This window comes from Lonchura striata, chromosome 9 (genome assembly GCF_046129695.1).
Source record: "Lonchura striata isolate bLonStr1 chromosome 9, bLonStr1.mat, whole genome shotgun sequence".
In the NCBI taxonomy this organism is placed as follows: domain Eukaryota; kingdom Metazoa; phylum Chordata; class Aves; order Passeriformes; family Estrildidae; genus Lonchura; species Lonchura striata.
The window spans coordinates 9,787,865-9,803,705 of record NC_134611.1 but is presented as its reverse complement, the minus strand read 5'-3'; the positions used below and the strand labels follow the sequence as shown (position 1 = coordinate 9,803,705).

Sequence of the window (15,841 nt, the reverse complement as noted above, 5' to 3'; positions counted from 1 at the left end):
CGCCGTCCCCTGCGCTCACCCGGCACCGAGGGGCAGGCCCGGAAAGCGATCGCTCCAAGGAGGTGGGCATTGCACTGGCACAGCCCGTGTTCACGGTATTGGTACAGCCTCCTCCATTCCAACATCGAGCCTGCCTTGCAAACTGGAAGTTCTTTTTAATTATGTTGGATTGCAAACTGGAAGTTCCTTTTAATTATGTTAGTAAGGAAAAGTTTAAGCAGATTTTAACAACGCCTTTCATTGAGTGTAAAAGTCACTGTGGAAAATCTACAGAATACTAAAGACACCATGAGCCTTAAAAAAAAAAGTGATGCGAGTAATCTTCTTCAAATAATTCATCCTAAATTCATACATCTCAATTAAAAGGGCACCAGCTATCAGCACTTAAAAATACTTCTAAAAACAAACACTTTGAAATACTTAAAATGCTTTGAAATTAATTCTTTATTATTAAAAGAGTACTTTCATACATCAAATAAGCAAAGCCTTTAAAAAAATACATTTCACTATTTCCATTTTATCAATAATTAAAAAAAATAAAAATAGACGGTATTTAAAATATTTATACATATTAAAAGCAATAAAATCTCTTTTGCTTTATTCCTCCCTGAGTGCATACATGACATCATCCTGGCTGAGGTTCAGTCGCACCCGCATGTGCAGATATTTATTGCTGGCCTCCACCAGCAAGAGCCTGCAGGCACCAAGCCTTGAACAAATTGCCATGATTTCTGACACCGTAGGGCTCTGCAGGCCCTCCACCCTGCACAAGGCCACGTAGTGGTGGTAGATCTGTTGAAAAAAAGGACACAGGTTATGTTTACTGCCTGCTGCAACTGAGTGACAAGGTGACATAGTGAGAAGCTGCTTTCCCTCCACATCCATGGGAGATAAAATAGCTCCAGCCTGTTTAGATGCTGTAATTATATACAAAAATGTTTAGAACTACATCTTTGTATAAGTAATAACATTTAGCTTCCACACTACTCATGACTACTCCAGAGTCTTCACAGCTCTGCTGGCACCCAGTCTTTTATGGGTCTACTAAAAAAAACAAAGCTACCAGTGACATATCTGCCTCTATGAAGAAAAACAGTGATGCACAAGTTGGAATCAACTTTCAGTTTTCCTCCTTGAACTGTTGCCTGATAATTTCAGCTTCTCTTTGATTCTTCCTGTTATAAAGCATGTTAGGTAGAAGCATGAGATGTTTTAACATGCAGGACAAAAAAAAAAAAAAAACCCCTTGTAGTCCAGATCATTGTTGTCAGTAACAAAAAAGCCCCATACCTGTTGAACTGTTGCCTCCTCAACTCCTCCCCTGCGAAACTCTGCCAAAATTGCTTTCAAAAAGATTTGTTCATGCAACGAAGCATTCCTAAGTCAAAAAACAAAACAGACAAAAATCCATTTGTGAAGCTCAGAACCCATGAAACATCAGGCAAAGTCTGGAAGGGAAATTACTTAGGAGCTACATATTTAAGCACAGGGTAGGCAGTTTATGTCACAAGTGGCCATTGTATCACAGCCTGCGACTCTGGCATCATCATTTTTGTTTTTGAAAAGCTAGTGCTGTGAAAGGGACACAAAAGCAAGGGGAGTATTTTCACCTGATTGCATTGACATACGGTGATGAGAACATTTCATCTATGGCTTCAGTCACGTGGGCCATCCTGACAATCTCCGAAGTTCTCTTCTGCTGGGCCAACTCGCAGATCTCCGTGGCCCTTCTGCAGATATCCAGGCACCGCCGCGCATCCCCGGACAGCGCTGCCACCTGCAAGGGAACGTGACACGTTTGTGACAACAGTTCCAAACAGCCGGGGACAGTTTAGCAAGAATCAACAGACAAACTAACCCCAAACACCCTGAGCACCCAGTGGGAGACCAACGCATCTCTGGACTATCTTACTACAATCCCAGATCCCGAACAACAGAGCTTACTGACCAAAACCAACAGAAGCAACTCTCCACATCTCTCACACCCCCACCCTGATCTGGTCATCATAAATTCAAGGCTGAACTTTTTTCTATAATACAGAGGTCAAAAAAAATTTAAAGGTGAGCAGTTCACTTCAACACCAAAAGCTTTCAGAAATATCAGTTTAATTATCAGTGAAAACCTTCACCATAATCCAGGATCAAGAAAAAGGAAAAAGAAAAGGGAGGGTGGCTATGACACCAAAAAATTTAGGTTTTTCGGTAGTCATTCAAATATTGATTTTAAGAGTACACTAGTAATTCAAGAAGGTCTCAAAGAAAGATCCAGGATAGTCGATTTACTGTTACAAGTGCCTGAAAATTTTTAGGTGTCTGAAATTTCTGAAACTAAATACTTGTTAAAACCCCAATTGTAATTTACAGTTTTAATAAAGATATGAACATTCAACACATATAGTACTGGCCTAGTTTTCCCAGCAGATGCTGGTAATATACAAAAGCCCTAAAACCCAGCTGGGGCCAAGAATGAGAAACTCCATAGAAAATCTAATTGCAAGGTATATTTCTGTATTTCTGAAGAAAACTCATACTAGCAAAACACTGCAATTACTCCCTCTGCAAACCCTCACTATTATTCTTACAGAGAAGTGGCTCCTTCACAACAAAACACATGCTTGTATTTACTTATGACATATTTATGAGCACCCTTTTTTAATCCTACAATGATGTAGGATGTTTTGACATAATTTTAATAGATTAATATAGAGCTGCTAATTCAAAACATTAGCAGTGCACATATCTCAATTGAGAAGCTGTTGATCCCAAATGCATTACTTATGTTTTTTACCAACTGAGTATTACAACTTGCAAACAGAACAGGTATTATCTATTATGACAAGGCACTGAACATCTTGAGAAATAAAATTTATAAGGCTATTTCCACTGCCACTGGCATGTTATCTTTTTCAGGATTCTCCAGTGACTCACATTATGCTAAACAGTGGAGACAGTTGACATCTTATCATCACGACTCTTGTCATGCCTTCAGCTCCTGGAAGATGCTGCTGCCTTCTCAAAGTAGGTGGAAAAAGCAAGGACACTGCTCTAGCAATGTCTCCTGAGAAAATACCCTGGGTAATGTATGACCTAATTGTGCCCCAATACTTGCCTCCAATACAGAACACAACCACAGGACCAGGTCTAACAGTTGTTACAAAACTCTCCCTTGCTGTCCCCACACTTTTCACCCAGTGCAACATGAAGGACATTTATCTGCTCTGTACTCACCTTTCTGGAAACCAGCTGAACTGCATCCTCTTCAAATGCCTTCACACCCTTCAATCTGGATGAAACTATTTGCTGTAACTGTTTGTAGGTGTAGGGCTGAAAGGACATTCTGGTGAGGCCCTACAACAAATAACACAACACAGTGAGAAGTGTTTGTGGGGCTGGAAAACTCTCAACTGCTGAAGAATGGCCTGTGTGGTTACTTTCACTTTTTCTGGTAGGAGCAATCAGTCTTTCACATCCTTTCCCTCCTAGTGACACACTTTAATCCATCACATTTGTAAAACAAATGAAGAAATCTACAAAACTCTGATTTGGTGAGGACCATTAGTTGGATCTCCCCACTGAAAGACCTGAAGAGCAAGTGAAGCTCCTATCAGAATTCAGATTTCTCTAATAAAAAACCTTTTAAACAAATCAGAGCTCCCCAATTTCCCAGTACAAAAATATCTTGATTACATCTGTTTACATGTTACTTTTTAATACAATAATGGCAGCAGCTGTGGAAAAATATTAATGTCTCCTTTAGCTAATCTGTAAATGTGTGTGTTGACTTCAAGTTAGCCATCAGCCAAGAATTAAAACCTTCTTCTGGCTCAAGCCATTAAGAACTGCCCTCAGATGAGAATCGATGTTACAGATGGTGCACTGCCTTTCATCCCACAGGAGACCTGAGTTTTGGATTTCTTATGCAAAACTTCTCTTGTGACTATATGGACTCAGCTGATCTGCAGTGGGTTTAGTGGGTGGGGGGAAGCAATTCACACCCTGTGGAGCTGTGTTTGAGTCATGGAAGGATAGAGGCACAGAGCACTGTTTTTGAAAATCACTTTTCAGAGCTGTGGTGAGATGACCTAGGAAAATATATTCAAAACAAGTGGAGAGTGCATCCAACTTTCTTTGTTGGATACCTTTATATAATCTACCAACTGACGATGGCAAACAGAGAAGTATGTGCCTGGAATGAAAGGGGAAAGAGGAAGAGAACTTCAGAGTAAGCAGCTGAACCATGAAGCGCAGCATTTGATTATCCAAATCTTAATATATTTTAAAAGTCATCCATATATTTATTTAATTCTTAGTGTACATACACAGCACGATACCTGATTAGCAAACAAGCTCCTGAACTTAGATTTATATGTTCATTATCAATCTTCTGGAGAGGGAATTAGAAAAAACATGTTCAGCTTCTGATATAACCAATCCTACTTTTCTCTTGGATTGCTTTTGATCACATCCAGTATTTAATCTGTTCTCCTTTTATGGCATAGCTAGAGAACCACTAGAACATACCAGCCTGCTTGCTACTCTGCTCATCATGATTCTCTCTGGCAGGTCCATGGTGTTGGCAATGGCCAGGATGATTAGCTTGGAGTGCTTTTGGGTTGGCCAGTCAAATAGGTTGTACATCACATTCTGCTTCCGGGTCCACAGAAGATCAAGCTGCAGAGATAAAAAGATAAGAATCAGACTGGAAAAGGAATGGCCTCTTATTTACAATACCTGATGGGGGTTTGAGAACCAGCTCTGCCACAGAAGATTTCTTGTGATTCTGAACAAGCTGTCTCTGTTGCCTTTCCTTTATCCATCTAGTAATAGGACTGCATGTGCTGAATTAGGGCTCTAGTCTTCTTTGGAAAAGAACAGTCCTACTGGATTGCTTGAACTCTAAATGTTAAACAGCTGGAGTTGTAAAACATTACTGTGATACTAATACTACATCTAACAAGATTCAAAGACCCTCCAAGTGAGAATCTGAATTCGCTTACAGCAAAAATAAGAGTGCATATGATTATTGCTGAACACAGCACATTCAAGGTTTTTAAAATTGGGTGTGACTTATTTCTCTGTGAGTTTTCCCACTGGAAAAGCAGCAGTTTCCAGACAAATACAATTGAATCCTCTGGTATTTAGAATTGACAAACAACTTATTCCATGTCTTGGAATAACAAAACATAAAACCAATATGAAATCCAAGACAGAGAATAACACAGCAACAGGATACTTAGCCTTTTCAGGAAACTGATTTTAAATAGGTAAGAGGAACTACTTGTATCTCCTCTCTCCTAAGTCTATTCCTGTTACATGCGATACACTCAAAGCATGCATAATTTTCCATCCACCAAAAACTCACTTCTTACAATCCTTGGAGGAAAGAAAACAAAGGATTCTCTGTCTCACCTCATCCACTATCAGCACTGTGGTCTTCCTCTTTGGCCCAGGTGTACTGAACAGCTTTGCCAGCAGTACTGCAGCATGGTTTGCTGTCACTTTCTGACCTGTTAAGAACTGCACAAAGATTGAACAAATATTGCAGGTTAATCACACCAAACCCTGGAAATATAAACTTTCACTCCTTAGCAATCAACACCGAGTACCTGGATTATTTTTTGCAAGGGGGAGTAAAATAACAGAGCTCATAAAACACTCTGATCTACCAAGACTTGCCCATATAGGAGGGAAACAAAAAAAATGCATAGCTAAAAGGAAAGCCCCAAAGAATTCTCTGCAATCTGTCTTAGAATCACTAAGAAATCCTGAACCCACCCAGCCTAGAGGGCTGTAAACCCAGCATATCTCTAGGGTATCTCTGAATACACACACCTACTGAAAACCTAAGTCAGCTGAGAAGAATAGCCTGACTTGAGTAATCCTGGACTGCTATTAAAATTCTAATGAATCATCAGTAGGATCTATAATTAAATTTATTTAACTGTGAACTAAAAAAATATCTGCAATACCTTTTGCAACTATGTGGCAGAACAGATCAGCTGGCTGTTTATTACCTCTTCCCTTGCAAATTATTACCTCTTTCCAAAAATCAAAGCATGACATTTCAAAATTACACTGCAGATGCTGAATCAATTGTTCATCACAGGGCAAAGTCCAGCAATAAAGCCAAATGGAGATTGCATACTTGTTTCATGTTTCTAATTCAGTCAGGACAGTCCAAATTAGTCACAGAAAGGAGTTGAATCCCAGAGAACCCTGATTCTACAGCTCTGGAGCCGAGTATCCAACATACCAAAGAGCTGAGTTGCTGTGGTGGAAATGGACTCTTAACTGTACCCAGGTATTCAACCTTATCTCTTCCATCTGTCCAGGGCTTCCAGTCCCTGTCCCATTTCTAAACTTTCCTACAGCACTGAGGTAACTGCAGAAGGGAAGAATTTGCTTCAGTCATGCAAAGAAACATCAGCAAACTGGATCAGGACCTGCAGCAATCAGGAGAGCAGCAGCAGCCTAGCTCTTATTAAGGGTTCTTTGACAGTAGCTGAGGCAGAAGGAATTGGAGAAGTACATGATTCATGTGACTTTGTACTCTCCTAAAGGATATTTCACTGGGCTGCCTCAGAGTTCAGGACTAGTAGCAGATTGTACTTCCAAAGGCCTATTCTTTATTCATTTTTAGATTTTATGCTGAATGGGATAGAAACAAAGGATGTTAAAATACATTCACACCACCATGAAATAAGGTAATTGTTAGGAAGCCTCTCACTATGCTAAAGAAACACAGAGGCCTGGCCTCAGCAAATGCCTGAGCAAGACACCAAATCTAAGCTGAGTTTGAGGAAAGGATGCAACTATGCAAATTTAACTCCCAGCTATGAAGACTGGGACACTACAACACTAATGTATGCCACTCCCTGCTCAGAAAGATGATGTCAAACTTAAATAAATGGAGCAGAAGTTTATATGAAAATGGAACAGATGCTTCAGGAAACCCTTTAGTTTCCAGGTCACTGGTTTAAAGTTAGCCTAGACTGAGAAAGCTTTTGAGCAGTTAATGTCTAATGCCTACTGGGTGATCTTAATCCTGTCCTCAGAAGATTAATTCCCACCCATACAACACATGCACAGTCAGTAGTCCCAGATGGATACTGCAGACTGGTTTGTCCTGGATATCAGAAATACACTTTGTTGACAGAGATGGCCTCTCTTTAGCTGAATTACTATTATGACTGACCAATTAACCATTAAGACCCCCTCAGTAATTATTCTACTGCTATACTGACTTTCAGAGTTGTCACCTTAGAGGCTGTTTAAGCAGATGTGCAGAAAAAGTTACACCATAGGAAAATAAAAAAACTAGCTTAGATTTTTTTAGATGAGTAGATGCAATAAACCAGGCTATTTCTCAGCCACTACCCTTATGCAGCAGACAGCAGAACAATTCAAGTTGGCTAAGGCCTTAAGTTAATTATTTTCTAACTTGCTCTATGATAAAAGCACACAATCTCTTGGAGGGACTGGGAAGTACTGGTAAGTGCCCTGAACACTGTAACTTATCAAGGATCTGATGGGAAAGTGCAACATCTCTTCTCTCAAACCCAGAAGCCACTGAAAATGCTTTTACTTACCTCTAATATCTGCACATAGGCTTGATGAGGGTCTGTCAGCTTCATGCCATTGATCTCCACAAACTGGAACGGTGGCAGTTCCTCATTTTCTACAGCTTGCTGAAGACACCGAATTACTTCGTGAACAGTTGCAGTTTTACCTGTTCCAGGCACTCCAGAAATGTACATACACCTACAAAAGGAGAGCACCTCTTCAGCAACCTGAGCAAAATGGTAACACTCTTGGGATTAATGAGCTGGAACTCCTGACCTCTGACACCAGTCTTGAAACCTGACTCTTCAGGCAACTGCCTACATCTTACTTTGTTTGCAAGCTGGGACACGTAACACCTTGGAGGATCATGAGGATTTTTATTATTACTGGAACAATTAACTACCTAAAACATTTTATAAATGTAATTTACCTAAAAAAAAAGAAAGAAATAGGTTTCCAGACTTCTAAAACTGACCAGTGATAATTTGGTCTTTAATTTGGATCTGTAGAATAAAGAAGCCCACATTATTTCTACATACAACACCCCTTAAGGAAGAAAAATACCAGGAAAATTGAATGAGGAACTTTAAATGATGATAACTTTTTAAATCTTAAGTAATAAAGTAAAAATATATAATCTGACTGCTGTTATGTCCTAAGCAGATATGATCTTTGTCACAGTCTTGCCAAACTCACCCTCCTGTACCATCAATAAGTTTGCTTTCCACAAAGTTATAGATATCCTGGAATTCTTCCTCACGACAAGGCAGAGATTCTGGGACAGCAGAAACATGCAGCCTTTGAATTAAAAAAGAAAAGAAAAAGAAAATTAAAATTGCTGTTCTCTCTGAAGAACTGATGCAAACAAACGGGCAGATGCTCACCTTCCTCCTGTGCGGAGTTTTTCAGATGTCTCTTACATACTTTAAAATCTGAGCATCAGTGTCAAGTATCCCAAAAGAAACAGTCTAGTCTCTCTCTATGTGCTCTTAATTTATGCAGCAATAAAGAGCCATCTGTTTTAATTCACAAACTAATTGTAAGTCAGTGCAGAGGTAGGATAAAACAAGAGAGACTGCTTATAGGAAATAGGACTAAAACCCAGTTTGAAAGATAGTCAGTCCTGAATGCCTTTTTTTTTTTTCCACTGTGAGGGTCTACAGTAATACATGTAAAGATTTTTCATGCACCAAGAAGAGACAAATATTGTACCTTTACATCTAAAGCTAATCAGAGGGGATCTTTGTTTTTCTAATGTTTCAGAGAATAAAGATACCTAATTCTGAAGAAATTAGCATGGACTGGTTACAGTAACTTGAAATGGCTAAATTAGTATTGTAAATACTACCATTATTTGTAAATCTAATATTGTACTGTACATTATTAAATACTATTCTTGGATCAGAACACTATGCATTTTTACTTATTTTATTCTAAATGATAAAGATGACATTCCCTATTTCAGCACAGCCTATTGCTCTGCACACCTGATGCAAAATAAAGATGATTCTCCTGAGCACGGGTTACCTTAATCTGGCTTCTTCCAGCACACTGGCTGGTTCCTGGGCTGCCTGGATGCGCCTGGGAATTTCTGGAGTTGCATTCCGGGGTGTCCGGGGTGTCCTGGGTGTTCCCTGCAAAGGCTGCAAAGAGAAATTACAACCTCAAGCAGATTTTCTACAAACAGCAATTTCTGTTGGGAACAAATCATTGATGTGAGTTTCCCAAACATTATTTATGCCAGAGCACAATATGAACTGAGAACTAGTATTTACACAGGGAATTACCACATAAGCCTTATGGTGTTTTCTTCTCAAGAGAAAAAGGAAACTGGAAAGGGGGTGGTGACAGTTACACCTTTTAACTGTCTGAACAATTTTTGAGTTGTTAATCCTTTTCTGAAGTGCTGCATAACAGAATGATCTGGTTCTTAAGAAGCAGCATCCAAGGCAGTAATTTCTCTGTTAAGGCTGTAGTTTTCTGATTAATATTGTAACAATATTCACAATATGCAAATAGTTTATGTATTTCCACAACCTACTCATGTCAAAGATTAAATTAATCCACATAATGCTTCACAAAAAGCTAAGGGGTTCAGATACTTTACTCTGGTACACAGGTATCAAACATTCAAATAACTGGCTTAGAAATAATAAAAGTAGTTCTTTTATGTGGAACCTTACCGTTTTCTTCAGTGTCTTTGCAGGAGTATGAACTGCTGACTTCCTTGAGGATTTTGGGGTGCTGAATATTCTGCTAGATTTAGGTTTTTTCTCTGGTGTACAGGGCATATCATCATCCTCCTCTTCCTCACTACTTGAACAGTAGGAACTGCCAGAGCCAGACTGAAAATCTTCCTGGTCCAACATACTATGAGAAACAGAAATGATTTAAGCTTTAAAAAAACCACATACATAAGTCTGCACATAACAGAAGAACATTTGTACACTTGCAGCTTTTTCTGGAGTTCTTGTAATCAGCAAGCCAAAACATTTTCCACTTCAGCTGCTAATTTTCCATGGCTTTTTAACAGACTGGTTTAAAGGAAGTCAGTTTTCTGAAGAACACGAGTCAGCTTTATGTTTCTGAACACAAACCAGTTTTTACTCAAGCTGCAATTAAGCGGTACTTCCAGACAAGCTCTCAAGGCTTGCAGTTCTCAACAGCAATCTGAACAGGAGATGGTGGCTGCAGGGTTTACCTGATCTGCTCTGCAATGAGAGCACTGGTTTTCTGTGCACATGTCCTGCGAGAACGAGGAGTCAGCACAGGGATCTGGCTGCTCGGTTTCTGATATCCAACTAAACTGGAAAGAAAGAAAACAAAGCTGGTTGTATTCCCTCTCTTTTGCATCACACTTGTAAAGGCACAGAGAAGGCCTTTCAAACTTCAGGCTCAATTGTTACCACTGTCCATCCAGCATGAATTCTTATTTGTTATTTAGAGATTGGCTATGGCATGGATGCTGGCAGCACAATTTCCCCCTTCTTGCACTCTGTCTTCAACACATCTTTGCAAAGGAAACAAAAATATTTGCTGTATTTTGCACTGCCAATCTGAAGGGACAGGAGTCTTGGTTCTTCATCCCTTCCATTGAAACATTTTACTGTTACTACACAATTTTCCTACTGGTTCCAAGTAAAAAATGAAATTAATTACAGATGCTTTTGCTATTTATTGACAGTTCTTGAAAGTTTTTTTAACATCTATAAATGATACTACCATATCAATGCAAGGTAAACATTTTCATGCTATACATAGTGACAAAAAAAAAAGGTGGAAATTCCATTGTTGCATCCACATCTTTACTCTTGGAAAGGAGGAAAAGAACTGGTTTCTGGCTTCTTGCAACATTTTGCACAAGAAAAGTCTGTTCCATTCTTTTCCTCCCCCACTTTCTGCCATTTTTCAAGACTGTGTGAAGATATACTTGAATAGTTGTGCTTTTTGGGCTTTGATTTCTTTCCTACATAAAAATTAGCATGGGAATATACATATAATTCTCATGAGGACTCTCCTGAGGCAAATCAAACCACTTTCTACAGTCCAGAATCCCTCAACACTTGTCACAAGTTGGGCACATCTGAGCCTTGATTATGGAGTGCAGGGAAACAGATTTTCATCCATGTTGATGGGTACAATGATCATGAGAACAACCATCAACATGGCTTCGGTTCCCTTTCACATCATCCTACCATTCCTATTTCCAGCATTATCTCTCTGTTCTTAGAACCATGAACTGCTTTTCCATCTGTTAAGTCAAGTCCTCTTTGGATCTCCCCGATCATTCATTCACCTCCAAGTAACATTTCCTATGCTTCACCACAGTGCCCTTGTGACTGCTGAGGCTCTCTCCCTTCTCTCCTGCTCTTAACAGACAAACCATGGCACGTGCAGAGACTTCACCTACTTTTCTCTCCAGAAGTCTTCCATAAATGTGGTTTAAGAGAGCTTCATACAAATAGAAATCCCATACAAAAACAATGATAAAAATGCTGTCACTTACGAGAGAATGTCATCTTTCTCACAAAGATTCTTGTCTTTTTCACTGAAGTCTTTGACCTTAGTGTAGGGGGAGAATTGCATGGTTTCACTGAACCTCTGACGCTCCTCTGCAGTCTCAAGTGTTGACTTGGACTTATCATTGCTGCAGGGGATCTTTGGTGGTGAGCCTAAAATTTCACTTGTGAATTTCACTTTTCTTTTAGTGGCTGATGGCTCCAATGGTGCTATGGAGTCACAGTCATCATCCAAAAGATCCAAAACTTCACATCCCAGCAGCCTGCCTTTGGATCTTGTGGGACCTAGAAATGAAAAGCAAAATGAACTATGGTCAGGCTTCAGTATGGCTGGTTTGGTTAACTTTCAGGAGACATGGTACAGCTGGCTGTTGTTTAAATGAAAGCAAATGAACACTGCACTCCAGGAACAAGAAATTGGATCACTAGAAGGAACTTCCTTTAAAAAATTACAGAAGACAAACAGATTATTTCAGTTTTCTAACCCACCATGACCTACAACTTTAGTCAGGTTCCATGTTGAAAATACTGCTTGTTACACAGGATCAAATGTGCCTATTCAACCAGCTCTATGTAAACATTTAGTACATAATTAGTCAGAAGAATAGGAAAGTGGGACATTCTGTGGTCATGTGAGGCTGATTGGTACCATTTCAGTCAACAAGCACTTTCATTTTGATTTATCAGATACAAATAAAGCATTTGCAGTAGTACAGTGCTTGAAACAACAGACAAGACAAACAAGTGATGTGCCACAAGGCTTGGGCTGATCCGAAAGCCTGAACAAGGCAGTTAAAAATATTTATGTTGAATGTTACAATAGCTTGAACTAGCCAAAAGGGAGAAGCAGAAAACACATACAGAACTACTGAACAGACAGAATATTGATATATACATACTGTTTAACTCCAGCTTCTTCCTTGCTGTTGGGGTTTTGATGTCATTGTTAGCCACCCTTTGAGAATGTCTCTCCTTAGCAAGGGAAGACTTGGAAGTAGAATGTTTGGATTCTATTTCTATATCAGGGTTTTTTGATTTTGTGGCACTCCGAACAACACTCCCTGTTTCTCTTTTCACAGGTGTAAGGATGTCTGAAGGAATAAATACTTTTGAAGAGTTTGTGATGACACCTCGTTTCTTGTTAGCTTCTTTCAGCTTAGAGAATGTGTCTGGGGACAAAACCTTAAAGCACTTCCCATCCCAAGACTGTCTGACATAGAAAGTTTGTTCCTTGTTTAATGTAATAATAGGCAGCTCCTCACCCAGATGTAAAGGTAATACCTGCAACAACAGGAAATATCAAAACATATATACATTAATGTTTACTGCTAATTTAGAATTCAGCTAGTTTCTACACACAGATCTTATTACTGCAACTGATGCAATCCTTAGTTTCTAATTAACACTAGAGGGCTGCTGCTGTCACTTTCTTCCCTCGCTGTGCAGAAAGGTTGCAGTACATACCACGACACTTTTAATAATGGTCTCTGCAGCTATATCGGTGTCATAGCCAAGAACTTGATCAAAAAACACCTCCTGGGCAGAAATCTCTCTTTTAAGCAGCTTCCGTTTGTGCTGAGGTATCTCCTCCAAACGACAGAACCACTGCACAACTGCATGTTTGTGCTGGGCACCTGCAACAAGGAGGAAGTCAGGGAACATCAGAGTTCTGTTGTGAATAGTGCCAGACTTTAGCTGAAATACCAGCAAGGGTAGAAATCCTCCCTGGACACTTGTGAGAAAGCATCTGGTAGAAGATTGCAAGTCCCATTTTCTAAGCAAAATTAAAGCATCTGAATTGAGAATTTTAAGGGCTAAGGTAACACTGCACAGGGTCTCAATCACAACAACACCTGGAGACAACTGCAGAGCACCAGTTCCTATCACAAACAAAGAGGTTCCTTATTTGCACAGATGTGATCTCCTCAGACCCTAACTAAAAGCAGTGACATAAAAGGAGAAGTGAGAAATTTCAGGACGTGATTTGTAGTGCCATTGTACTTTCAGAAGCCAGAAACACTTTTTTTCACCAGGTGACAAACCAGGAAATATTGCTGATGAAATACCTTGCTTTTAAGGAAGTTTCATGGGTTTCGTTACAGCATGAAAAGAATATTCAGCTGTGCTACAAAAAAGTGCATTAGAAAACAAATAAAATGGAATTATATATATTTATGTTTTTAAAAAGAAAAAGAAGATCAAAAACCCTTAAAGTATTATTACAGCATAAAAAAGAAAAAAAGCTGTTCAAAAGAATCAGATATAGCAAATTAGTAGCTCCCAATTTAGGCTCAGACAATTTGTGTATCACCCACCTCCCATGATTTCTCTTTTCATATCTATCTCTGTATAAACAAATAGTTCTACAAGGGACAGAAGTAACAAGTCCCATTTATTCAACCTTGTACCTTATTTGTAAATTGCCTGATGTCTAATGAGATGCAATGCTCTTGCTCCATTTGGATTCTCTAATCTCTAAATAAACCATGAGCTCACACTGCCTTCCTCAAGGACCACTGTTTTAAAATTCGAAAATTATGTAAAAAGACTAAAAATTATAATGTACTTAAATTTCCATTTATGTCTCAAATTTACCTGAAATTAGCCATCAGTCCCAAATATTTGGGGGAGCATGTGAATAAAGATACAAAATTTGATTTTCTTAATAAATTAGACCAGTGATATACTGTTAATGCTAACTACATCCCCATGAAAAGGTAACTTTAAAGCATTTAAAAGTTTCTCATGCAGAAAGTAAGTTTTTAGTTCTCTTACCATCTTCATATAAATCCATGAGCTGTGCCACGTAAGGCTGATCTGCATTCACCCCTTCTACTAAAATAAAGTCACCAAGTTGTATACATGCTTCTGTTTTGGTGCTTTCCGATGTAATGAGGATCCCCCTAGAAAGAGACAGACACAAGAGGATTAGGAGAATTTCATAGTCTTCATAATTCACATATCATTAAGCCAGATGTCCTGTCAAATTTACAGTTAGTTATGCCCCTTTTTGCAATGCTTACAACTTAATTCTCTGATTAGAAGTTTTCATATATGGTTCAGTTAGTTGAAACTTATTCACAGACTTGGTTTGGTTTATGCACTATACAGTTTATAATTCAAGAGCTTAATGCTTTTGTTACATACATACAAGTATCACAACAAAATGCTCAAAACCTTACTCATATTGTCATAAACTGCCTTTAACTTAAACACTGTCAGAAAGGTAATGAAACATCTATTAATATTCCCTTATAGCAAAACAGAAATAAATGTTATTTACTTGTACTGGGAATTCCTTAGCTTTCTGTCTGAATTCAAGGGTTTTCCATACCAGGAGTAGATAAGTTTGCTTTGCTGCCGGGTGTTCATGATTCCCAAGGAAAAGCTAAAACAAACAAACACTTTTTGATTATTATTTAAAATAAAACAAAAACAAAAAACAAACAACAAAAAAAAAAAAAAGAAAGATGGGAAGATACACAGAACTGCTTATCAATTCTTTCAGCATACATTAAGAACGGCGGTTGACACAGAGAAATCCATCTTCCCCAAAGACACAGAGCCCTCCTCGAGGGATGAGGAAAAAAGGAAGATATTTAGCAGCGACTTGTTCTTCCATTCCTTTGCCATTCCCCGCGGCTCCCCGGCCCTCACCGCCATGGCGGGGCCGGCTGCCCGCTGGCTGAGACCGTCACCGACGTTTCACTTTCGCTCAATTCTTCTGCTTTCCTCTCGGTTTTTAATTATTATTTTTTTTCTTTTTTCCCTAAGTGAGAATTTTCGCCTGGAAAGTCGGGGAAAAGCCGCACACTTCTGTGTGCCCCCAGCGCCGTTCACCGCCCCAGCCCGGGCGGCACATGGCGGCTGAGGGGACACCGGGCGCCCTCAGGGCGGGACACCGAGGGGCTCCGGCGGCACCGCAGAGCCACCGGCCCCCGCAGCCCCGCACACAGCCCCTGACCGGCCCGATCCCCTCACAGAGGGAGTGAGGCTGGAGCACACCACAGCAGTCTGTCCGGTCCCCCCTCCCCGCTCCAGCAGGGTCGTCCCAGAGCACATCGCACAGGATCGCGTCCGGACCGTCCTGGCATATCCCTAGCGAGGGCGAGTGCCCAGCCTGCCCGGGCAGCGCATCCCAGTGCGCGGTCCCCTCCCGCACCCGGAGCGCTTCCCCGCCGTGCCCCCGGCTCACCGCGTCCCCTCAGCGCCGCGATGGAACTTCGCGCCAAAGCGCGCGGAGCCCCGCCCCCGGCGGC

General features: G+C 40.1%; 1 protein-coding gene across 1 annotated transcript; it reads right to left on the bottom strand.

Moving 5' to 3' along the window:
- Positions 1 to 597: 597 nt before the first annotated feature.
- ORC1 (origin recognition complex subunit 1) lies at positions 598 to 15,804 on the bottom strand. The gene is made up of 17 exons (XM_077785241.1): positions 15,778 to 15,804; positions 14,866 to 14,970; positions 14,358 to 14,485; positions 13,047 to 13,216; positions 12,482 to 12,863; positions 11,570 to 11,867; positions 10,265 to 10,369; positions 9,747 to 9,933; positions 9,091 to 9,206; positions 8,260 to 8,361; positions 7,590 to 7,761; positions 5,410 to 5,517; positions 4,522 to 4,671; positions 3,229 to 3,348; positions 1,611 to 1,777; positions 1,291 to 1,378; positions 598 to 792 (listed from the first exon to the last, which is right to left on the bottom strand). The coding sequence occupies exons 2-17, from the start codon at positions 14,952 to 14,954 to the stop codon at positions 598 to 600; spliced, it is 2,577 nt and encodes an 858-aa protein (XP_077641367.1). The 5' UTR covers positions 14,955 to 14,970; positions 15,778 to 15,804.
- Positions 15,805 to 15,841: the final 37 nt, after the last annotated feature.